At 46.4% G+C, this 26,033-nt stretch overlaps 1 protein-coding gene across 1 annotated transcript in view; it reads right to left on the reverse strand.

Annotated features, from left to right (window-relative positions):
* Positions 1–22,634: 22,634 nt before the first annotated feature.
* LOC8034315 (monocarboxylate transporter 10) overlaps positions 22,635–26,033 on the reverse strand; it is a 70,928-nt gene continuing 67,529 nt past the window's right edge. Inside the window, exon 8 of the mRNA XM_040220180.3 lies at positions 22,635–22,786. Coding sequence (XP_040076114.3) covers positions 22,635–22,786 — 152 coding nt within the window. The remainder of the gene's footprint in view (positions 22,787–26,033) is intronic.

Below are 26,033 nucleotides of genomic sequence, written 5' to 3' on the forward strand. Positions count from 1 at the left end.
CACCGAGCGAGTCATCGCCTACGCAAGTCGGACATTGACCAAGGCGGAGAGAAATTACTCCACGACTGAGAAAGAATGCCTTGCGGTCGTCTGGGCGATCACGAAGTTTCGTCCGTACTTATACGGAAGCCCGTTCCGGGTAGTCACGGACCACCACTCGCTCTGCTGGCTTGCGAACCTCAAGGACCCGTCAGGACGCCTCGCGCGGTGGAGTCTCCGACTACAAGAGTTCAACATGACCGTCGTCTACAAGTCAGGGCGCAAGCACAGCGACGCCGACTGCCTGTCCAGAGCTCCCGTCGCAACACCTTCCGGCAGCAGCGACGACGATGACGACGAGTGTTTTCTGGGCGCAGTGAACATCGACATGGCCCGGCGTCAACGAGACGATCTTGAGCTGCGCGCACTAATAGAGCACCTGGAAGGGCGCGGGAGTGCCATGCCACGTGTTTTTTCACGAGCGCCGCCGACCTTCGCCATTAGACAAGGTGTACTCTACAAAGAGAACTTCGGGAACAACAACTCGCCATGGCTGCTGGTAATCCCGACCGACCTTCGGGAGGAGATCTTTCAAGCCTGCCACGACGACCCGACGTCCGGATACCTTGGTTACAGCCGGACCCTGGCACGTATTCGTGAAAAGTATTACTGGCCCAAGCTCCCCAAAACCGTCCACCTGTACACGCGATCATGTCATGAATGCCAGCGACGAAAGAAACCTCCGACGAGGCCGGCCGGACTCTTGCAGTCAATTCCTCCGCCAACAGCACCTTTCCAGCAGATCGGAATGGATCTACTTGGCCCTTTTCCGCCGTCGACGTCGGGAAATCGCTGGATCATCGTCGCCACAGATTATCTCACGCGGTATGCCGAAACGAAAGCCCTTCCTTCCGGAACTGCTGTGGAAGTTGCCAAGTTTTTCATTGAATCCATCGTCCTCCGGCACGGCGCTCCCGAAGTCCTGATCTCAGACCGTGGATCATCATTCATGGCCCAGCTGACGCAAGAAGTCCTTCGTCTCAGCCACACCAGCCATCGCCGCACCACGGCGTACCACCCGCAGACCAACGGGCTAACGGAGAGACTCAACAAGACCATCGCCGACATGATCTCCATGTACGTCGACGTGGAGCACAAGACATGGGACGAGGTGCTGCCGTACGTCACATTTGCCTACAACACGGCCGTACAAGAGACCACCGGAATGACACCCTTTCAGCTGGTGCATGGGCGCAAGGTAACGACAATGCTGGACGCTATGTTACCCCACGAAGCGGCTGTCGACGCAAGCGACGACGCCCAGGTGGTTGCCCAAAGGGCAGAAGAAGTTCGTCAGCTCGCCAGACTTCGGATTCAGGCTCAACAACGTGTCGACACTGGCCGCTACAACCTTCGTCGTCGGGGCGTCCACTTCCAGCCCGGAGACAGGGTGTGGGTGTGGACACCGATTCGCCGCCGCGGTCTCAGCGAGAAGCTCCTGAAACGTTACTTTGGACCCTACAAAGTGCTTCGTCGACTCGGGGATCTGAACTACGAGGTGATGCCCGACGGAACACGGACTTCATCACGCCGCCCTCCACGACCAGAAGTCGTCCACGTCGTGCGCATGAAGCCGTACTACGCTCGATAGGACAGTGGACCTTACGTATTCCAAATACTCTTTAGTTTACCGTTCTTTTTATTTGCTTTGTTTTGTTTTTTGGTTGCATCGGGACGATGCACTTTTTAAAGGGGGGGAGTAATGCCGCGCGCGCAGCTGGCCAAGTAGGCAGCACGCGCGTGGCCTAGCGGTTATCGCGCTTGCCTCTCACGCGGAAGGCCAGGGTTCGATTCCTGGCAGCGGCTACACATTTTTGTTGAGAGTGTAATTTGATGTTCTGGTGAATTCGAGAACCGTCTTGTTGATTCGCGGTTAGAATGTTCTACGCGCCGAACCTTCTACGCCGAACGATCCTGAAACCCACGAGGGTACATGGGATCCCGCCAGGCGAGCGCAGTCAGTCTCGCCCCAGCGCTCGATCCTGCGGTTTCGCCGATTTCGACGCCCGCGACGCTTTGTTATTATCTTTTGTACTCTTTTATTTTTGGCACAAGTTCGCCACATTAAACGTTTATTTCTTCCTGTTCATCTATTGTTTTTTGGTCACCACCCGTGACAATATTTTCCCGCACGTCTCCGAGCAAGCGCACCCGTGGCCGAATGGTTCTCGTACTTGGTTCCCACACAAAGGGCCAAGGTTCGATTTCTGGCCGCGCATGCACCTTTTTGTTAATGTCCCGCACATCCACCAAAATTTCGTGAATGACAGATGGTCAGGTGACGAATGAACAGAAACTAAACGTTTAATTTGGCAAACTTGTGCAGAAAACAAAAATACAAAGAGGTATCATCACAGACATCGAAGGTCGGCGGAGTAGCACGATCGAGCGCAAGAGCACGCAGAGCCCCTCATGTATATGCGTGGACTTCTGGAACAATCGGCATAGAAAGTTCGGTGCGTAGAACATTCTGACTTTGAACAAGCAATGGGATTCTTGAATTAAACCAGAATGCAACATTTACAGAAATAATAAAAAGGTGCATGTGTGGCCAGGCATCATACCTCAGCCCTTTGTGTGCATGTGTGCAAGCTAAGCACAATAACCATTCGGCCACGGGCAAGCTTGCTCGGAGACATGCATGGCAATATGAGCAGCCTCTGCCATTAACCACATCTGACATGTACCAAGTGGTGGTCACCAACACAGTGCCCTTGGAAGTACTCAAAGGTCTTGTCTTTTATACTGACATGACATTACCTGCAAACCATGTATGCGTGCTACTGAAACTGTATCATGTCAGCTGTGCACCAGTCATCACGTAGAGCTGGAGCGGAAAAAGATAAGCTCAAGCGACCAATGACCGGAGCAGCAAAATCGCGACACACGGTGGTGGCCGGCACAAAGCAGCCCATCCTAAAGCTTGCATTCCGAAAGCTATCTTATCCCTCAATTTTCTGGCAGCCACCAACGTTGAGACATGGAACATGACTGGCACTTGCTATCGGCGCGCTCGGGAACAATAGCGCTGCCTGTCGCAATTTTGCTACTCCGGTCATCGGTCACTTGTGCTAATCTTTTTCAGCTGCAGCTGTACACTGCCACCCTGGATGGTGAGGGCCTGAACTGCCCCCAGCTGGACTGTTTAGGACCTCTCGCCCACTCAGCGGGAGCAGCTAGTTGCATTGCACATGCTGCTGGGCACCCAACATTACAGCATGAGTGCCCTAGGCGTAGAGAAGTGCAGTCAAGGTCTAAAATTGGCTGGCAAGCATTGTTTGGAGAACCGTCGAAAGAAAACCTGTGTCATATGGCACTAATGAATTATTCCAGGCCAAGTTTCTTCGTCCTTGCTTTATTGAGTTACACCCAGAGCAGCTTGGGCTCACAGTCTTTGTTGTTTGCTCAATGCAATGCGGAAGAGCTGGACTTCCACAGCACCAAAAACATTGACGGGAACAACAGTAAACTTGTCATTGGGAATCAGTTATGACAGACAGTTATAGCATAAAGGAAAGTGAATGCAGGACTCTTCTGTTTTCGCTCCTTTTCATTTTCGGACCTTGTGTTGTGTTTCGAAGTGAGTGATTTCCAACTTTCCGCTTTCCATTTTTCATGTGATGGACAGAGCAGGCTTGTCTGCTGCAAAGTATTTGGATCATGCTAGGTGCACATTGCTCAAGGCTGCTTGCTTCATAGGTTGTGTGTTGTACTGGAAGACCCACAGCATGAGCTTGCTGGTCTGAGCAGTTCCTTGGTTAGGAAGGTGCCCGCATAAACAAAATGTCTTTCAGGAGTCTCGCATTCTTGATATTTCCAGCACTGCATAACAGTTCTAAAAGAAGATAAAAGCAGTGGTATGCCATACACTACTGCTCACCACACCCCTTTGATTCTCTTGTTCTATGCAATTTCTGTAACTTAGTTTTTAAAAATGCTTGTTTTTATAAACATTCACCCTTTTCGTGTACTTTGTTTGCAGGCTGTGGAGGGACAAGCAGCTGCAGATAGCCAGCAGTCGTCTTCACTGACCACACTCGTGCTGCCCCTCATGGGGGTGCAGAATTTCCATGCACAATAAAACATGCTCCCCAGGCACCATTTTGCGTCTGTCATGATTTCAGTATAGCATGGAAAAAAGGTTTGCAGCACTACCTTGGTCATACCCGACAAAATTGTCGTACATCGAATACAAATTTTGGGTCAGGAAATCTCGGTGCAATTGTTTATGTGCCGGGACTCGTATCTCGACTTCAGATGTCGATGTATATTTCATATACAGGGAACCAGAAATTTCACAATTCAACGGTGACACGGCGGTGCAAGTTCAATCGTCCAGATACCAGCAACCACAGTTAATTCTTCACCTTTTCTTCCTCTATGCTTGGAACAATGTACTGTTAGAGCCAGAATGCTTATCCAGTCAATGGGAAACAAGATGCCACCCATGAGGAGGCCCTCTTTTATTCTCTATTCTAATGCCTCGACGTTTCACTTATGCGGTTTGCATTCTTGCAAGGTTAACCTGCCAAAAACATTGTGTTAAAAAGCTTTTTCAGAAACGTCGCCTTATTACAAACTTCCATTTTTAGGTGCCATACCAAAATTCCGCTTGAACTGTCTTTTAGGTAGACCACTCGCAGCCAAAGGGACTTACCGTGTCTACTTGATTTGGCAAGTTACAAAGTATGACAAAACATTGCAAGCGGATACACACAAGTATATTTCGCAGATGTGACATGAGACAAAGGTCGTAGTAGCCTCAACAGCTGCCAGGCTTCAAGTTTGAGCAGGGAGACCCTGGTAGGCAGCACATACTTGCAGAGGTGGCCACCTCTCAGATTTTCAGCACTGCACAGCGTGTCCCTGCTGTCAAAGCTTACACCGTCCTCGGTGTCGGACTCTTGGGGCTCAAGGGAGAGGCCCCAAAATATAGCTATACAAGCCCGCATTGTGCAGAAAGTCAAATGATGTTGCTGTGCCTAGCACCTTTGCAACCACCGGAACCTGCTTTTCAGCATCCTATTCACTGCTCTACGACAGAATCCTAAGCTATGCTTTTTGTTAAGCTTGGCCTCAGAACAGCAGAGCATCCATTGGGGTTGCGAGGAATTGGTGTGCAAGCATGGCTTCAGAGTTTTGTCGCTGTCACCTGCACACAACAGTGAGGCGGTATCTGACATGAATGTTTCATAACCTTTTCAGTTGTCCAAAAGCACATCAAGACTAGATAGAAATTCTATATGCTAATGCAGCCTCTAGTTGGAGATAGTAGTTGCATAGCATCCCAAAAAGGCTGAAAACGTAATAATAAACAAGTTGAAAAAAAAAAAGTGGAGATATTCCACTTGTCTTGCACAATACCCAAAATTATGCCTTCAGAGCAAAGAGGTGTCAATTGAGTTTATAATCTCTTTATTTTCCATTATATACAAAGGTGGGAGATGGGGCATATAATGTCAAACGTCAAGCTGCATGGCTTGCAGCTTGACGAGGCGCCCTACCCGGTGTGGCAGAAAAGCAGCAGAAATGTTTCAGACAACACAAGCAAAGAACAAGATACTGTACCAGTTTGAACCTGCAATCGTAAAATGAAAACGTACACAACGTGCTGCAGCAGAACAATTTCCAGATGTTGAGGCCCGAGACATTTGGATGATACACATGCAATCACGAGTAAGCTTGAATCCGTGCGACTATCTCACACGACACTCACCACGGTGAACGAGGCACCCGTTTTCTACCGGGAGCTCTCGTGCAAGCGCATTGAGAAAATGTGTATTGAATACTTACCGACAACACCGCTGAATTCGCATCGCTGAACTTCTTGGTCGTCGTCTTTCCGTCTTCACTTGGCGCGCGAAGCCCACCCACCTTCAGCCCCGGGTTATCGCCTATCGCCTCTGTAGCATCCAAAGAATACGACTCGCAGCACACCGACGCACGGTGACGTCTTCGTCGCAGCAAAATGTTCCGCCAGCAACGCTCAAAGAGAGCACTTGCTGCTCGGCGGTCAGCATATGGGGCCCCTCGCGACGCCGCCAAAGCTGCCAAAGCTTCCACGGCAAATGTCAGCACCAGCGAGTGTCGGACAGTATTCCCCGATTACGTCCCTGACGAACCTTGAACGGCGAACACATAAAAACGTAGCGATAGTTCGCTTTGGTCCGCCCCGTCCGCGAGCTTGAACGTCGCCATCTTCATTCACTTTGACAACTTTTGCTGCCCGACTACTACAAAGTTATCTCCATCGCCAAACTCAATCGTGACGACATTTTGACGTCACCGCGAACTTCATTATTTCAACAGCATAGGCTCTGGGCAGGGTCCCAGAGAGCGCCACCGTCGGTTGGTCATCAGCGCCACCGTGGCCAAATGAGGCAAGACTGGGACGGCTAAAATCGGCAGCGCCGCCGGCGTACCCTTGTGAGATTACGTTATTACGAACTCCAAGCGTTGTGTTGTCGCGCGTTACACTACCGACTATGTTAAGAATCTATCAAACGTTAAATATATAAATGCATCCGTGTGTCGTTGTGTCGTTCTAGCATTAGGGAGTTTTAGTAGATGCCTTCCTCGATAGGTAAAGACAACCCGAAACAGGAGCTAATATTACGGTCAAATATAAGTGAAAGCAAATAAACAAGGACAGTTTTTTTTTTTCGTTGTTTGCGCGCGCTTCAAGATAACAAAAGCGAAGACTTCGTCCAGCTTCCCTCCTCTAGAAAAGCGCACTGCAAAAGCGGAACTAGAAACGCACCCCCTCCCTCCCTTTAATTCTTACGCACTCTTTTCTTCTTAGTGAACTCTTCCCGCATGAATAGTTGAGCTCAATTTGGTGATCAGTTTGTTTCCAGTCCCCTCGTCGCCGTGTTGAAGACGATTGGGGTGTCCGAGAAATGTGTTTTTCGTGCAAGCTGGATGTAGTTTGGACGGTGTCGTACGCAGTTGCTCGGGGCCAAGCGGATTCTCTTTCTCTTCGATTGAATGTGCTGTTCACTTTTACATAAATCAAAAATAAACGCCGCATGGATAACCTTTTTTCGTGGGGTAAGCACATTTTTTTATTATTTCTTGGGTAGATTTTTCTCGCAGTGGGGACGAAGTTAGAACTGCTTAGACGCGGGTCGAAATAGAGCAACATCTTGGGCAGCTACGTGATCATGCTAAAAGCGCAAACGGCAGTTCGTTCTGCAATCGGCGAAGCGGAGAAAGCGCTCACTTCGGTTTTCGGTAACTACGATCAAACGTCCACACAACGTCGTTCAATCAAGATGTGTCCGCGGAGCAGAGAGCAACGAGAGTGTCAAAGAACTGACCTGATTTTAGAGTCATCGCATCAAATCCTATGACAACGCCGGGCTTCGAGCGCCTTAATTCCAAATATTGAGTCAAATAGCGTATTTAGAATTGCATCTCAAGTCGAGCAATGTGAACGGAATGCTTATTTTACACGCTTTATCACATTTATTCATATCCGACGGCGTTGCATTTTCCACAGTTTCGACGGAAACCTGCGGAGTTTCACGTCTGCTAGGATTCCAGGGTTGCGACAGTGCGGTACGCAACAGTGCCTACAGCTTCGGCGTTTGCTCGTCTGCGACATCCGATAGCAATGTTAAGAATAAACGGCCAAAAACGCATGAATCAACTCCTTCAACTTGATGCGTGAACAGCCCCTGGAGCAAACAGGCTGGCGAAAGGGCCGTCTCACTGTTGCAAATATTTTGAGTTAGATGGCGCAACGTGTCACACCAAACTTGACTGCCCGGAGGGTATAGCTCGAACTTCATCGGAATCCGTAGGGAAAAACTCAATCGCAACGTCACATCACGTGACCAAAAGGGCAGCCAATCAGCGACCGATTGAGTTAACTTCATCGTTGAGTTTGCGATCTAGCATAGACAGACTGTACTTCATCTTCCCACTGAAATTGATACCAAATCCATTTTCCACTGAAAACTGTAATTCATTAACAATGCACTCAGGATTATTAACTAGTAACTGCTCACACCACAAGTACAACTTCTGAAAACATGACACTTAATGTGTTCACTCTGTCTAATAATAAAAAAAAGTAAATTAAGACATAATCTGAAAAGTAAATTGTGGCAATAATTATGGTAAACTGTGGCAAGTCAGCGCTTTCTGGAGGAATCCATAGTTCCTTGTTTTAGATGCGCCTAAAAGTTTGTTTTTCACTGACATTTCATTACACTGGGTAACAAAGACTTTCAAGCTGACAGCTCAAAAGATTATGTTTTGTAGAGCTTCATTCATTCAGGCCCCTACCCTGCTCTGACCATATAGCTAGGAGTGTCTCGGGATATTTATTAATCAGAAATCGCCTATTTGCAATGCAGCAGCATCAAGAAAAGAAACAAAGAAGTTTCCTTACCTTGCACCCTTAAACTTTGTTATCCATCCTTCGCGCTCCAACGAGGTGGCAGGCCAAATGAAGTAATTATAACCACACTACTCAGCACTCGCAGCAATAAAACATGACTTGTTGAATCTTTACTGTAACCATGCAACAGATATCGTGCGTGCCATCGGTATGATTGGAGCCATGTGCGCATAAAAATCATACGCGGACGCCATCTTTGTTTGCATACCGCATATAGGCATACCGGCGTATAGGACTAGTCCCATGCTGTCGCTGTAGCGCGACATATCTAATTGAATTTCGCTCAGCTGCGATGCGGCGATGAGAGGCGCCGATTCAGAAAATACGTCGGTGACATCAGCGCAGTAAAACCTACCGGCGCACCCCAACTCGTCGCCGCTAACGCTCCCATTCTCCTACTGCCGAGAAAACTTCCGGTTCCGGAAACAGCGTACGTCACGGCTTGTTTTGCGGTTAGTTGGAGAGAAAGAAAAAGTCGATATTTGATTAATTTTTTGTGTAGAAGTTAATAAACCGAGACGAAAATGGATGCCTGTTCGGCATTCAGTGAACGTTGACGGTTTAATGTAAAAGTTATCTGGAAAAAGTAAAAAGGTCATTTCATGGTCCCTTGAAGTGTTTTTTCTACATCTATTTTAAACAAATCAAAAAAAAAAAAAGATGTGCCACGCTAGGATTTGAAATAGCCCCATAGCCAACCGCCAAATTTCGACGCCTAATGCATGACAAAGTAGCCCAATTCGGCTATTAATGGGCCAACCTGGCAACCCTGAGCCGCGAGCGGCGGCCATGAGAAACACGCGGCGGGACGTCACTGGGGAATTTTGTAGAAAGATAGCAAGTTGTGCGAATACCTGCTCGATAAAAGGTAACTTTTCTATAAATCTTGTCGTTCCAACATATACATATATGCGTCGAAAACCTGGTATCATCGACAAAACTTATTATACGGAGTTTTAGTGGCGCCATCTATCCTAGGTCCACAAAACTATCAGCTCCATCTGCTACCGTGAACAGAAGCCGGAGGGGGAGGGGGAGAGAGCCTAACCTCCTTGAGAGAGCCGGACGGGTATGGCCTCGGTGGTGTTGGTATGGCCGTACCCGGATGAGACTTTCCTCCTTTCACCACGTAGTTCGCGCTGCACCCGGCAGCACGTCGCCACGCGGTCGCGAGCGGAGGAGTTCTTGCTGCTCACTGATGGCTCTAAAGAGAGAACTTTTCCGGAACCCCTCACCTACCCCCTCAACGTCACTGCGCACGTGACCCGGGAGACGACGTACGAGTTGAGAGGCGGCAAAAACCTGGATCTTTTTCATTTTTTTAATAAAAACTAGGGTATCCAGGCAAAATCTGTTTTCTGTAGTTCACTTCCGAAGTGTCAGGCATCAACTTCCACAATAATTTAAGCAAAGCCCTGAAATTGTTGCACAGCTCCTTTAACTCAATGACTACTGTCTTGAAGTATTGATTACCTAGGTTTCTCTGGGTGGGCTTTCTTTCGAGATGGACCGCGGTATGTAAGAGAAGTGGGGTAAAGCAAGGAAGGCAATGTCTTCATGCTGAATCCGCACAGCGCGCTTGTTTGTCTCGAGTTCAGTTGTTGCACAAAACGCTCCAAAAACTTTTTGACTCTGGCTCGCGATGTCTTTCATCGGTGCGCTCAGGTTCTTTATTTTTTTTTGTGCGTGTGTGTGTTTAGCTTGTACCTTGTTTGCCGCCCTGGCAAGCACGCACTGCTGGACTGTTTTTATTTTATTTTGTTTCATGCTCGTCAGTTACATTTTGCATACGATTTTGGGAATCAGTTTGCAACGGAGCGGAGTGGTATGGTTTTGGTTTCAGTCGAATAGCCGTTGTCTCCGCTCGCGTGACGAAGCACGCGCAACTGCAAGCCTGCCGAAGTTGCGGTCACGTGCACGCGGATTACACGACAGAGGCACCAGCCGGGACGCTTGCAATCTATTGTTTTACGTTTGCTCACTTCTGACTAAAATCTTGCATGTCGAGAACCAGTGAAACGGTGGCGAGCGGTTTTTCGGAATTTCTCGTCAATGTCCACAGCACTGCACAGTTGTAGGATGTCTCAGCAGTCAAAATACAAGCAACGAGTTCCGTCACATCAGAACGCAACACAACACAAAGTGCCCTTCGTTTGTACAGCACTTAAAACGAACATTTTTTTTAAAAGAATATCTACTTCAAAAGCCACTTTTGCTGCTCCAGAGCACTGTTTTGGGCCCTATTTGCTGCTCCAAAACACTGTTTTGCCTGCTCCGAAAGGTGCTCCAAAATGGCTTAGGCCAATCGCATCACTGGTGAAGGCTCCGCGACGTCCTCGCGCTTTGCGAGCCCCGTTCACACTACGCGGTAAATAAATGTCGTACGCTGAAATCTGCTACGTGCTTGCAGTGTGTTTCCCTTTTTTTGCTTTCGCGTATCTTCTCCCAGTGACTATGACAGGTTTTTCGTTTGCTTGCTTGACGAAGCAGTTCCGAAGTACATTTAAGAACTTGTTGGCGTAGAGGTCAAGGCAGTCTTCCTTGGTACGCCAAGGTGCCAAGGAAGCGAAGTGTCGGGCATTTTTTATTCACGCTGCAAAACACTGCACATGGTTGTTTCTTGCACGCTAAAATAAATTACTCAAAAGCTCGTTTCCAGGGTTAGGAAAGGCTACTTCAATACTGCAAAATAGTCATAAATATTTAGAAGTTTATTTGTCAATGTAACTAGTGGAAGAAAACTATTTGATCATTCTTGCTGAAGTTAAAATCTTTATCTTTTCTCAAAATAAAATTAATTTATGCATACGATAATATTTTGTCCACTCTGTAAACCAGCGAACCAAGAGCTAACTTTATTGTCGACCCCTTCAGATACTGTGGAATGCGATGCTTCGGGAACAGCGAGTCATTGCCCGCGGTCGGCGTCGTCCGTGTTTTGTGGGGGGGTCCTGAAGGGTGCGACGAGGAATGGCCTATTGGCTACGTTGATCCCGATTGCCTCTGTGGGACAGAAAAAAAAGTTCGTCAGAGGTTAGGTAAAAAAAAAAAAAAAAAGCCAGGAGTGTTTCAGGCATAGGAAGTCCGCAATTAAACCTAGCATTAAAACGGGGAAAAAAAAATCGGAGCCTGTACACAGAAAGCTTCAACTTTCACCAATGTGCAGTTTGGTGTTGCATTTCTTTTGGCAAAATTTCAAGTCGTAGCTCCCTTTCTGTGAAAAAGAAAACCAACAAACTTTCCAGGGTGAACGTGGAAGTCCTTGCAGTCACAGCAATTTCATCCATAAAACGCTATATTGGTGACAAGATTACCATAACACCCCAGAAAGCAATAATATCTTGCGCAATCTTTGTGTTAAATTACACAGGTATTAAACAGCGCAAAAAAGACGGACGCAGAAAAGACAAAAACACAAACGGGCTCTAACATTTAACTACTGTATTCAAGATTTTTGTCCAGATATTCCTCGGCTTAACCTGTCTCCGCCGCCGCAGTAAAACTTGAGACGTGTACGCTCTCCAACTCACTTTATCAAAATGTTGGTAACATCAGTTGCAAATTAGAGCCCGCTTCGACGGTGTCTGTGTGCTAGTAGTGCACAACTGTCGATAGTCACCAGAAATTACTATCAATAGTAAAAAAAAAAACTATCGATAGTACTATCGATAGTCGACTATCGAAAACCTACGGATACTACCAATTGTCGACTATCAAAAATTATCGTTAATCGACTATCGGAAAATTATCGTTAATCGACTATCGGGAAACTATTGATAGTCAACCTCCGGAAAATTATCGTTATTCGACTATCGGAAAACTATTGATAGTCGACTATCGTAAACCTATCAATAGTACCGTCGACGGTTTACTATCGATAGTTTTGCGACACTAGTGGTTTGCGTCGCTTCCTCTTCTCTTTTTCTCGCTTTATTTTTTCGAATGGGACACCAACTTTGGTTCAGCCTTCAGTGATGACGAAGACGGGAGTCTGGGTGAAGAGAGGAGGAAGGGAGGCAAGGCGGCGGTGCGGCAGCTGTGTTCGCTCTAGTGGTGCAAAACTATCGATAGTACTATCGATTGTCGCCAGAAATCTGAGCATCGATAGTAAAAAAACTATCGATAGTTCTGCGGCACTGTCGTAGCAGAGAGGGTAAAAAGAGAAAAAAATGCACTCCCCCTCTCACCCCGCATGTCGTCCGCTCCGCCGAGTGGGCTGTAGCTAGCGTCCGGCTGGCGTGCAAACTCAGTTAAAAATCGCGTCATTTTGGAACTTTCAACCGCAGATGCGCAGATTTTGGTATGCCAGTTGTCGTGTATTACTATGCTAGATAAAAAAGACTCACAGGGTCCAATGGCGCTGTTACCTGCGTGCAAATAAAAAAAAATAGAGAAAACTGTCAGATTGGCCGGTCTCTTTGGCGAAAAGTAAATCCGGTTGCTGTACCTTTTTTACTATACACAGTTCGTACTGGTGTAGGCCTTCAGCGACCATGAGTGGAAGTCGGAAATAATAAATAAAAACGTGCTCTCGTGCCGCAATACAAGCAGTAGTTGAGGGTAGTACTGCCGGCTGACTCAACAGGTCACGGAAAAAAGATATGCTAGTTGATCAATCAGCAATATAGAACAACAGGAAGCTATAGGCTGATTTTGGAGTAGCCACAACCATTCTAAGAACGCGAACCACTTCACAACGGCAGCCACGAGCGAGAGTTCGATGTTCGGTAGAGCCCGCCGATACAGCCCAAAGATGGAGAACGGCAACCTCCCGGTTTGTCGTCTGCTAGCGGAGTCCGGCGCGTGCCCTCTCTCTCGTTTTACCCCGCCGAACCCGCTGAACTTCCCGGATGTGTGGAGAGGGCGCTGCCGTCGAACAAAATGGTGGCGCCCAGAGAGCGTTAAATGGAATGGTCTATAACTGGAGGTGTTGCAGTAACAGACATTCTCATCCCATGCTGTTTGAAAGAGATTAGAGGGGCACTTCCTATCTTTTTATCGAGAAGAGGGTTTTGACTCGTTTGGTCCTGATTTTTGCGGAATCCTACAAAGACCGAGTGTTTTTAGGAACTGCTTATTTTCGTGTTTTTTTTTTGTTTTTTTAGCCATTTTTTTTAGTGCTGGCTCATATGTGAATAACCACATAAGTGCCATGTTGCCTACATCCGTGTCCCATCCCTTTTATGCGTAAGGTATCTTAGAGCTCTCCGGAGCTCTAAGATACCCTCTCTCGTTTTACCCCGCCGAACCTGCTGAACTTCCCGGATGTGTGGAGAGGGCGCTGCAGTCGAAGAAAATGGTGCAACCCAGAGAGCGCTAAATGGAATGGTCTTTAGATAGTCAATTTATCGATAGTTTTGCATCACTAGTGTGTGCGCGTGCCACGTCATCTTCGCGCCGTGTGGTGTCACGCGACGAACAGGGTGAAAAGCGCTTTGCAACGGAATTGAGAAAAAACGTAGAGCAAGAGAAGGCTGGGAGCGAGGGGAGTATCTCAACACGTCCCATTCGCATTTGAACCTGGCACATTTCGTCCCATTCTCATTTGGTCCTTCTCGTTTGAACCTTCTCATAAGATCCGAATCGTTTTTTGTTCGCAACTGGGCGCATTCTCATTTTGCCCGTTATCTGAAAACGTCCCATTCGCGTTTTGACCGTCCGCATTTCGTCCCATTCTCATTTAGTCCGCCTTGTTTGAACCTTCTCATAAGATCCAAATTGTATTTTTCGCAACTGGACCCATTTTCATTTCGCCCGTTTGCGCTACGACCGAATGGCACTAGTTCAGCATCCTTCTAACGTCGTTATGCCTTCGCGGCTTTGTTGATGAGATTTACCTTGCTTGGGCCCCCAACATACCATCAGATATAGGTTATGTGTACAGGTACGTACTGAGAATCGTACAATGACGCCTACTTCCCTTCCTCTAAGCAAATGAAAAAAAAAAAGAAAAAAAAAGTCTATGAACATTTAATTTGGAAACTTTGTTTGAACACAAATAGCAGACATTATAGAAGTGGTGGCATTGTTCCAAGTCAAGAGACCTCAACCAATGTGACATTTTGGAATATGATCTGGCTGCGATAAATAGTTGGTCTATTTTATTGCCAGCTAGTAGCTTTTCACGACGACCTCGGCGCACTGCTAAAATCCTTAGCAGAGAAAGTATGCCGGTAGCGTGACACACACACACACGCACGCACAAAATATATTAATGTATTTATTAATATTACCCGAAAAGAAAACTATTTTGGTATGGAAAGAGTCAAGTGCGATGGGTCAAATCCAGGGATGGGCAGTATTTCAGGTACAAGTATTTTGCCTTTGTATTTAATCACAAATTGGGTAATGTATTTGACGTGTGTATTTAAATACTAAAACATGGGTATTTCAAATACAATTATAATTAAATACAATTTTGCGGGCGAAAATACATCTTGTTTTTATGCATGTGGTTGTCTCCATCGTTTATTCGGCCATGGGGCTTTTATCTTTCTCTCCTCCGGCTTTATTTTAAAGGCACTCCCCAGAGCAGGAAGAAAACTACGTTCTGCACCGAATGCAGTGTCTCTCAATCAAGCGCAAGCGTTTAGTGACTTTGTGATTACGGTGCTAGTCCAGGGCAGACTGGCTAAATAAGTGCCTGTGACAACTTGTGATGCTTTCTAGCCTGATTTACATCCATATTTTTGCCTGGAACATTCTAAATGTGCGGGTCGTCCAGATTCTCGCAACTGGTGCGAGTTGAAACAATAAAAAATTCTCTAACTAGTGCTGCGCGTCTTGGTCGTCTCGGTTCTTTGTTGGGCTATACCAAAATGTAATCGACAAAAAAAAAAGCTGCTTGAAGCTCTGTACCTTTTTCACCTATTAGTACGTCCAAGCTGATTGCATTTTTTTGTGATTATATATCTATTACGTTACTAGAGCCTCGCACACTAACTCCCGAGTGTGCGATGCAAAATTAAAATGAGATACCCAAAAACCCGTTGCAGGTGCCCTGAAGTGGCTGACGCAAATTTTGAGGAAGGTATTTGGAAAAGTATTTGGAGGAGACCAAATACATTGGGTTGTATTTGTATCTTGTACGTAAATGCTTTTTTGGAAATGTAATCAGATTTGTAATGAAATACATTTTTGACGAAGTATTTTGTATTTGTATTTCGATACATATTTGCAAGTATTTTGCCCATCTCTGGTCAAATCTAGATGTTTTAGAGAATGGCTGTTTTGAAAAGGGCCAGGTGAGAAAGGCGAAACGAGAACGGGCCCAATTGAGGAGGGTTGAAATGCGAAAGACAAAACGGGAAAGGACCAAATGCGACGGGTCAAAGCAAGATCTTTTTGAGAATGGTTGTTTTGAGAAGGGCCAAGTCCCAGCATTGAACTTCGTTAATGAAAAATCACGACGTACGCAGTTAAAATCCCATGGTGCCACCGTCCTTGCAGCTATATCAACTGGGAGCTTACTGTCTATACCAAGACTCTGCCAAATTCCGGTTTCTCATCGCAAATGAAGGGGTAATGCTAGGTTTGTTTTCGAATGTCTTCTGATATTTAGTGCCCTCCACAGCCTCCCGGGCTGGATGCTGAGTGACTGATCGTATCCTTAAGGAATACATAAATTCCAGGGAGAATCGCCGTTTGTCAAGGGACATCTCATTTCCCTCAGCATAGAGACTGAGCACAGGCGACGTTCTGAAGGCTACAAGTGCTAAGCGAAGTCCCTGATGATGGATGGGGTCAGTGCCTTCAGAGTTGATTGCCTAGCAGATCCATATACCAAGCTACCGTAGCCCAGACGTGAGCGAATCACAGAGCGATAAATTTGTAAAAGACATAGACGATCAGAGCCCCATGTCTTGTGGGACAGAACTTTAAGGAGTTTCAGAGATTTCTGACATTTTATCTTCAGATTCTTTATGTGCGATATGAAGGACAGTTAGCGGTCAAAAATAAAGCCTAGAAACTTATGCTCATTCTTTACCGGGATGGGAGTCTGGTGCATTCGTAACTTAGGCTCTACGGAGATTCCCCTTCTCCGAAAGTAGCGGACACACGCTGTCTTATCAGGAGAAAACCTAAAACCATTTTCGTCTGCCCACTTCAAGAGGTTGTTGATTGCAGCTTGGAGTCTACGTTCACAAATGGAACGATTGCATGATGAGACGTATATCTGGAGATCGTCTATTAGAAAGAATATGTCACAGATGGAGGTATAGACCGGGCTATTGAGTTCATCCTGACTATAAAGAGAGTGACACTCAAGACACCGCCTTGCGGAACTCCGGTCTCCTGAATAAATTTTCTGGAGAGAGCGGTACCGAATTTCACAAAAAAAATTTCTTTCAGAAAGATAGCTTTTTATAATACCAAGCAACCTTCCACGTACCCCTACTTCATACAAGTCACGAAGGATTCCATAGCGCCGTACTGTGTCGTATGCCTTCTCTAAGTCGAAAAACACTGATACGCAGTGTTGTTTATTAACAAAAGCCTCACGAATTGTAGTTTCAAGACGCACCAAGTAATCAACTGAGGAATGGCAAGAACGGAACCCACATTGATTTTTATCTAAAATGTGTTGTTTTTCTAAAAAGTACATCAGCCTTTTATTAATGATGCGTTCAAATGTCTTTCTTAGGCAACTGGTGAGGGCAATTGGGTGGTAGGTAGATGCGGAGAAAGCGTCCTTCCCGGGTTTCAGAAGTGGTATGACTGTGGCTACCTTCAATGCCAGCGGGAATCTACCCTTTTGCCAGACGCGATTGAAGAGGTACAGAATAAGGAGTAGTGTAGAAGGATGAAGGTGAGTAAGCATCCGGTAGGTCATACCATCAGGTCCAGGAGCTGAAGGCTTAGTTGAACGAAAGACCATTTCAAAGTCGTGCTGCGTGAGGGTTTGGTTGCAAGCCTCACGAACACTACCTGAGGCCTTCACGGCATGCGCTTTCGCTCGCTCTTTGTATCGAAGAAATGCTGAGGAAGCGTTTTCGTAACTTGATGCACGAGCAAAATGCTGACCAAGAAGATTGGCTTGACCCTCTAGGCTCTCTGGACAGACCCCATTGTGGGAAAGAAGCGGGACTGAGAAAGCGTGGTATCGCCTCTCAATCCGATGAACTTTATCCCAGACTTCTTTTAGTGTTGCAGTACTATTAATTGAAGAGGCGTGCCCCTGAAAATTCTCTCGCTTAGGCTGGCGGGGAATGTATCTTGCCCGAGTTTTCATTTGTTTAAACGCGAGGTGATTGCTCTGCGTGGGGTAACGCTGAAATCTACCCCACGCTCTGTTTTGTTTTTTCTTCGACTCAGTACACACTTCATTCCACCACGGCTTGGGTCTCCGAGGGAGATTCATTGAAGTGATAGGAATAGCAAGAGATGCTGCATAAAGAATATGTTTACTTAACAGGTGTGTAACTTGATCCACCGAAAGTTCATCAAAGGATGTACATGCAAGCTGCGTCGCCTCGGTAAAAACAGACCAATCTGCTTTCTCGCACTTCCAACGGGCAGTCTGCATCGGCACAGACTTAGGGGAAGGTTGTTTTTCAAGAAAATCGGAAAGTGATCGCTTCCATGTGGGTTAGTATCTGCGACCCATGTAAAAGAAGTAAAAATGGAAGCTCTACCGATGGAAAGATCAGTACACGAGGATGATAATGAGGATGGGCTAAAATAGGTTTGTACTCCCGTGTTAAAAAGGCAAAGTGAATGCGACGTTAACGTGGACACTACCCCATAGACAATTGTGGGCATTAAAATCTCCAAGTAAAAGAGAGGGCTCCGGGAGTTGGAGTATAAGATTATTAAAATCACTTAAGATAAGAGCAAAAGGAGGTATGTACAAGGAACACACAGTGACCACTTTGTGGAGGAGGAGGCGCACCGCCACTGCCTCCAGTTCAGTAGCTAAGTCGATCGCACAGCAGGGAATGTGCTTGGGAGCAATCACTGCAACCCCTTCTGCTGAAACAGATGCATCATCTCTACCTTTTCTAAAAATGGAATACCGCTTAAGAAAATATGTTTGACTTGCATTGAGATGAGTTTCCTGCAGACATAGAGCTTGTGGCTGATGTTCCTCCAAGAGGAACTCCACATCCTCAAAGTTCATCAAAAGACCACGACAGTTCCACTGAATGATTGCAGTCATTCTTTATGGAAGTGCCCCTATTAAAGAAAGGACTAAGGCAGAAAAAAAGGGGAAAGGGTTGGCGTAATCATTTTGGAAGAACTACTGTTTTTTTTCCATTTCTGTTTTTGATTTGCTGTCTGCCAATCCATTTCATCTAGGTCAGTTTCTGCAGCAGAAAGGGTGATAGCATCAGCTGTCACCTCTGCATCCAGAGCCTTCTTGGCAAGCTTGCAAGGAGCCTGAGAGCAATCAGACGACCGTGGGGGGAACTCCCGGCCTCTGCCTTGCCCTGCTGAGGGGGCGGTCGACGTACTAGGCCGACCCCCTGCCTTGTTTGTTTCGTCCACTGCACGTGAAACGTGCTGCTTCCTTGGCGAAGTCCTCCCCACAGATGCGGAGCGAGGGCCTCGCTCTCCTGCCTGAGGAGACGGTGCAGGAGGAAGGGATGATGGAGTCGTCTCCATCGCCTCAGTGGCACCTGGGTCTTTTGTACCACAGGGTGTGTCAGCTGCTTTTGCAGCTGAAAGTGAATGCCCAGGCAGATAAATCTTCAGCCTGGGCGTAGGGGACTGCAGCGGTTTCCCATTTTTTGGAAAAGACACCTGAGTCGCCACTGACGCCTTGGACGGTGCAGGTCCCCTGCTGCACACCGTCTCGGCAAAAGAGCCTCTCTGAAAAGCAGAGAGACGACGCTTCGCATCCTGATAACTAATGTTCTCCTTCACTTTGGGTGCAAGAATTTTTTTTTCTTGAATTGGGCACAAGCCCTTGAATATCCAAGGTGGTCACCATAACAGTTGTGACACTTGTAGTCTGCTCTGCAAACATCAGCAGGGTGGTCTTTGCCAATGCATCTGGCACAGGTATCACGACCATGGCAAGCGCGCAAGCTATCGCTAGCAACGGAAGCAGCGGAGAGGATTTGGGATGTATTTTTGCACTCTGCAATTGATGTAGCCTGCTTTCACTGAAGGTGGCAGCATACTTCTTTTGAAGGTTAGAATTATGTGTCTAATGGGTCGTTCCTCAGCATCCCGTCGGATTTTAATTCGTTTGGCGGCGACGACACCTTGAGCCTGCAGGCCCTCCACGATTTCTTCTTCGGAGCTGTCCGCCAGATTATCTTCCGATATCACACCGCGGATGGTGTTGAGTGTGTGGTGAGGGGAAACAGTCACCTTGAGGTCATGGATAGTTTGAATATACAACAGAGCTGTGGCCTGGAGTTTTTGTAGTACCTCCACAAGGTCACCTGAAAATAGCTTCTTAGCTTCATATTTCGTTTCTTGTGTGCTTTGGAGAACCTTAGCAACAATGAAGGGAGACACCTTGGACAGTGGTTTTGCAGTGTCCTCGGAGTGCAGTACGAAAAATTTGGTAAAATAGTCGTTAGAATTGCAGTTGTCTTTGTTCAGGAACGTGGGAAGGGCTTCGGTGCGGACTCTTTTAGGAGGCCGATCAGGTTGTTTTAGCTTGGAACCCATAATAGGGGAAAGGTGTTCAGAAACTGTGGTGCAGCGCCCACCACGGAGCCCAACAAGGGGGTAGGTAGCACCCCATAACAAATATGGCTTTGCTGGGTATGCTACACTACCAGTGCTACTTAGTAACTATAACCAAGAGTGGGTCTAGATAAGGAAATTTGTTACCACCCAAGGTTAGCCCTTGCCGCCAAAGGAGGTGAAATAGGAGTTATGAGAAGTTAGAGAAAAAGGGAAAGATAAAAGCGAAAGATCAAAGGGGATAGTAGTAGTGGCGACTGACTGAATCATCCTGGTCGGGCCAAGCCAGGACACCCGTCTACAGGAAGCGGAGGCCAAAGTGGTGTATTGCCTCACCCGGGGGGCCCCGAAGGGTCCAAACCTACCCCGGGTTCGGCTCAACCACCAGGATGCCCTTTTCCCCGGACACGGGAAAGCCACTCATAGCCAGACGTGGGCGGGCGAACCCGCATGGCTCGGGGTCCGTGAAGACGCCACTCTCCAGACACCTGCTTTCACATGGTGCCCCCTGCGGGGGATGTCAGAAGCGTGGTCGCGTGGTGTCACGGACGACGCATTAGTCGTTGCCAATCTCGGAATGCGTTCTGCCAGACCTAGTTTGGCGTGTGTTGCGCCCTGCGTGGCTGCTGCGGATTTCTGTTTCTGCAGTAAATGCGAAGAGTCCTACCTGTATATCGGCAACAAGCGGTTTCTTCAAAGAAGCCCAGAATTTTTTCTGATGCGTTTAGTGTTAGGTTCTACAAATGACAGCTTGTGTTACATCGTGTTGAATCTTCACGGTCACCTTCCTTCTCGTTTTTGTGTTTGAGTGCTGCTTCTGCCGTGGCCGTGTTGACATTTTAATCTCGGATTACACCTTTCAAGTCCCGTCTCGTCAACGTAAGTGCGCTGCAACCTGCTTCGCCACAATTAATCGTTTTTTTAAAGGTACTCTTCCAGATTACCTCTAGAATTAGGCCGTGTCTATCTCCTGGCAGCCGGGAGAATAATTTCACCGAAATTCTAAAAGCATGTCACAACTGCAGGTAGAATACTGATTTTTTTATTCTCTCTGCGTTTCGTGATAACGCGTTGCGCGGCCACCTTCTCATGGACACACGTTTCGTCGACATTAACGTTTCATCGACATTCGTTAAGCGAATGTCGATAATCCTGCTATGTGGGAATTAACACACCAAACCAAGTTCTTTTGACCGTTTGACGATTTCCTTTTCCAAAGTGTAACAGGTCGTAGGGCATCTAGAAAAGAGAACTTCGTCCGATTTGCCTTCTCTCCGATCACCCACAGTGCTACATGTGACCACGACCAACTCGTGACGAGCGGCGCCATGTTTTCCGAGGGAGGATAAAAAGCCATAAGGTTACACCACTCCGGACTCCGATTTTTGGTATTTCAAAAAGAAGGGCCTTAGTGCGTGCGCAATCGCATTAAAAACTTATTTTACGATTGCCGTTATTAAATCTTATAAAAATGTCGCCTACAAAGCTTCTAATTTTCATGATTTTTGACGTCACAAATCAAAAGAAGCGAGGAGGTGAGGTGTGGGAGAGTCAAATTTGAAGTCAAATTTGGGGGTTTTTACGTGCCAAACCAACGACGGGCATCTGGCACGCCCCAGCGGAGGACTGAGGATTAATTTGGACCACCTGGGGATCTTTTGACGTGCAACCGAAAGCTCGGTTACACGGCGCCTTTTCCGCAATAAGCCTCCGTCAGATTGCGGGCACCTCGGCCGGAATTCGAACCCGCCACATGGGGAGAGGTGCGGAAGAGAAAAACGCTAAAAACAAAAAGGCGTGCGCGCGTGAGAAATGTTTTTTTTTTTTTTTGCGTGTCCATGATTGCAATTTGCATCGTTTTAGACAAACAATAAAAAAGAAATAATACCTTTAGGGTGTCAGTGCCCCCTTCAATGCTCGAAAAGTAATTAACGTACCTGTTACAAACAATTTTTCACACAGTCCTTATTGTTTGTCTTTTCTTCGTTTTTTTTTTTTTTTATTGCACTTTGAATACTTCTCTAAAAGGTTAAGAGTTCGGGTATGCGAAGCGCAAAGGCTATGCATAAAGCAAGTCGTCTGCTTCTTCTGCCGAGATCGCGGTGACGTCAGGACGACGCCGAGTTCTGATTGGTTTTAATGGAAGGATAGCTAGTAGCCTCCAATGCTAAATGTCTCATAGTCTACCCAGTATTTTTTTTTGTTTTTTGTTACTACGTGTTTGGCGTTGTGACATCATCCCAACTCCTCGTGTGCAAGATGGAGACGAACTTGCGCTTCCCCGCTTTGAAATTGAGTGCCGTGTCAGCGTTCGGCGAGGAACTCGGATCCAATCACGCACCTCGTACAGAAGAAATGGCGACCGCCAATGTTCCTCGATGGACTTTTGAAAAAGGTATAATAAATGTGGAGCGTGCAATCGGCAATTGCTCGGTCCGCGCTCGACGCTCTATCCAGGCTTCATCCTAGACTCGGACGCTAGAGGGCTAAATAAGAGCTGGCTGTAGACATGCTACGCGTTTAAAAAAAGACGGTCACTAATGCCTTACTTCATGCGCGGTTGCCGAAAGACGCACAGATGGAAACTCACATCTCCGACGAAGTGTATGCAGCACATCAGGAGCGATGCCAGAACAGGGGGCACCCCGGCCAGCAGGAATGCCAGGGAATAGTTGCCAATGCTGTCGTACAGCATCCCTGAAAATCCCCGTGAGGCAAAACGGCATACTTGGGTACTGATAGGATATGAGGTGAGCATCGTCCCGACGTGCGGTCGTGTACCACTACTGCGTAGTGCAGGCTAGCGGTTGTACTGCACTGAATAAATTTTTCATCTATAGCGAGTGACTCGTCGCAGCTTTGAAATGGCTGACCAACTACACGCTGTATAAATATCCACACAACCCCAATTAATATTATTATAAGATATGAGCATATAGTCGGTCCTTTAATGAGATTGTGAAATTAGTCGCTATCGTAATTCGAAACTGTGGCTTGTCTAGCTGGTATAGCACAAATGAAATAAGCCCATTATGACAAACTCATTGAAAACAAATTTGGAGCAACGTGCACAAACACACGCACAACGCGAATAGAAACACTATTTTACAACAATCGCCTGTACTGGCTAGGTTCTGTAGCAGATCCCGTGTTTCTTCGCTACATGTTGCGGACAATGTAACATCACTGTCACCTGACCATGTCACATGACGTAACAATGTTCATATTACATTTAACGGAGAAATGTTTCTGTTAAAATTAAATAGAGAAGTTTATCGCCACATTCGGCAGGAAAATTCATTTGCTATATTTAGTGGAGACATTTCTCTTCAATTTAGTAAATGCCTATCGGCAGATTTAGCGGGAACATTTCTCCTCTAAAATTAGTGTGGATATTTTCCCCCTAAATTTAGCGTAAATTTAATGTCTCGTGACATCGCAGTGTCACGTCGTCACGCAACCTCACAATAGAGAGTTTTAGGATAGCGTAAAGACCCTTACGTCGCACTGCGTACAACACACGCAAGGTGTCGACGTAATGTTACGGAGCGCGTTGAACACATCCTTCTAGTATAGCGGAAGGCAAACGCATAGGATGGATGGATGGATGGATGAATCCAGCTGAGCCCTTTGGATCGGGCGGTAGCTCACTCCACCTAGCCATTTTGTTTTACCATTTGAGCTTAGAATATTTAAATGTGAAAACTATATTCACTCCGCACTGAAAATAAAGTGAGGCTATAAAACTCCCTTGCCATTAGTTAATAAGAAAATACCTAGTTTTTTCTCGCTTTCTGCCACCATTCACTTAATCTTTGCTTGGTAATCTCTACTCTCTTGAAATTCACTTTTCCCTCGAAACACACTGACTTTATTAAATCTATGTTGTCTTCGGTAGGCATAGGGTGAAGCCCTTTACAGTAGTAGAGTATGAAGTGCTCAGCCGTCTCGTCCTCCTCTCCACAAGCAGCGCACACTGTATCCATTTCCTGGTACTTCGCTTTGTATGTTCTGTTTCGCAAAACCCCTGTCCTTGCCTCAAACAACAATGAGTTCCCCCTAGAATTGTCATAAATGCTTTCTTTGGAAATAACTGTTTTGTTTAATCTGTAGCTTTCCAGAGCCGTCTTTGTCTCCATTCCTTCTAGCCACCGATCTCTTTCTGTGTCCTTAACTTTCTTCTTAACTAAACCTGCTCTTCCGTAGCTTCACTATAGCCTTTCCTCTTAATTTCCTAGTGCGCTGTCTCCACTTTGTGTCTATACTTCTCATGTATAAATAGTTAAAAACCTTTCATGCCCATTGCTCCCCATCCATTTGCCTCAACCGATCCTCAAATTCTATCTTGCTCACCGCTTCTCTGCTCTCAAATGACGCCCATCCCATGTCTCCTTGTACTCCCTGGTTTGGCGTTTTGCAATGTGCCCCCAAAGCCAGCCTACCTAGTCCGCGCTGTTTTATTTCTAGTCTTGCATGCACATCGGATTTCATGCATAGCACCGCGTTTCCAAAAGTCAAGCCAGGCTCCATGACCCCTTTCCAAATCTCTCTCACCACCTCATACCTGTTGTAGTTCCAAAGTGCTCTATTTTTCATTACAGCTGCATTTCTCTTTCCCTTACCTCTTATATACTTTTCATGCTCACTAAGATATTCTGCACCATCACATATCCATACTCCTAGATACTAGTATTTACTAGCTCTCTCAACTGTAATATTCTGTATCTTCAGCCTCTCGACTTCATCATCGTTAAAAATCATGACTTCTGATTTTTCACTACTGAATTCTAAACCTAATTCCTCTCCTTCCCTACCACAGATGCTCATTAATTCCTGCAACTCTGTCCTATTGTTAGCCATTACTACGATATGATCCGCATACATCAATCCCGGTAAGGATTGATGAATTTTTTTGGCCTAGCTTACTGTACCAAAGTTTGAATCCAAGCCCACTCTTCTCTAGTCTATCCTCCAATCCTCTCAGATACAACATAAACAGCAAAGGCGATAACGGGCACCCCTGCCTAAGGCTTCGTCTTTTCTCTATTTTCCCCGTTGCCTTTTCTTCCCGTATTATAATCAACTTATTATCTTTGTAAATGTTCCTTAATATTGCTGTTAGTCCTTCATCTAGGTTTAAGCTCTACACTAAGTCCCACAGGTTCCTTTGGTTCACATTGTCATAGGCACCTTTGTTATCCAGAAATGCCAGCCAGAGCTGTCTGTTTTCTTTTTGCACTATTTCTATACACTGTTAGAGAAAGTGTATTGTCCTCCAACCTTCTTTGTTTCCGAAACCCGTTCTGTAACTCGCCCGGTATGCCCTCGCAATCTACCCATTCCTCCAGTCTGTTCTTTATAATCTGCATTACCAACCTGTAAATAACTGGTGTCACCGGTTATGGGACGATAACTCCTAATATCAGACTTATCTCCCTTTCCCTTATATATCATGCTCATCCTACTAAGCCTCCACTCATCTGGAGTATTTCGTTTTGTTATCATAGCGCTCACTACCTCCCTTAGTTTTGCCTTAGATTTAGTACCCAAATTCTTCACCAGCTTGATTGGGATACCATCTGTGCCTGTCGACGTGCCACTAGGTACTATTCATTCCGCCTTTTCCCATTCTCTTTGTCCAAAATTCACGATGTCACAAGCTGGACTGCTATTTCCTTCGGTTCTCCTATCTTCCACATGTACCCGTTCCCGAACTTTCTCCTCCATCACTGCTCCTATATGTCGTATCGCATCATCTCCCTCTAATTGATCTCCCTGATGCGAGAGTATGAACCTCTGTCTAGCTTGCGTCGTTTCACCGAATGAGTTCAAGTGCACCCAAAACTTCTTGGTTGCGTTTCTATCTTTCTTGCTTACATTACTATTCCATTCCTCACCCTTTCTCAGAATTTTCGCATTGTTCAAACTGGATGCCTCTCGGCGA

Source organism: Ixodes scapularis, unplaced genomic scaffold (assembly GCF_016920785.2).
Source record: "Ixodes scapularis isolate PalLabHiFi unplaced genomic scaffold, ASM1692078v2 PGA_scaffold2__306_contigs__length_199485367, whole genome shotgun sequence".
NCBI classification, from domain to species: Eukaryota; Metazoa; Arthropoda; class Arachnida; order Ixodida; family Ixodidae; genus Ixodes; species Ixodes scapularis.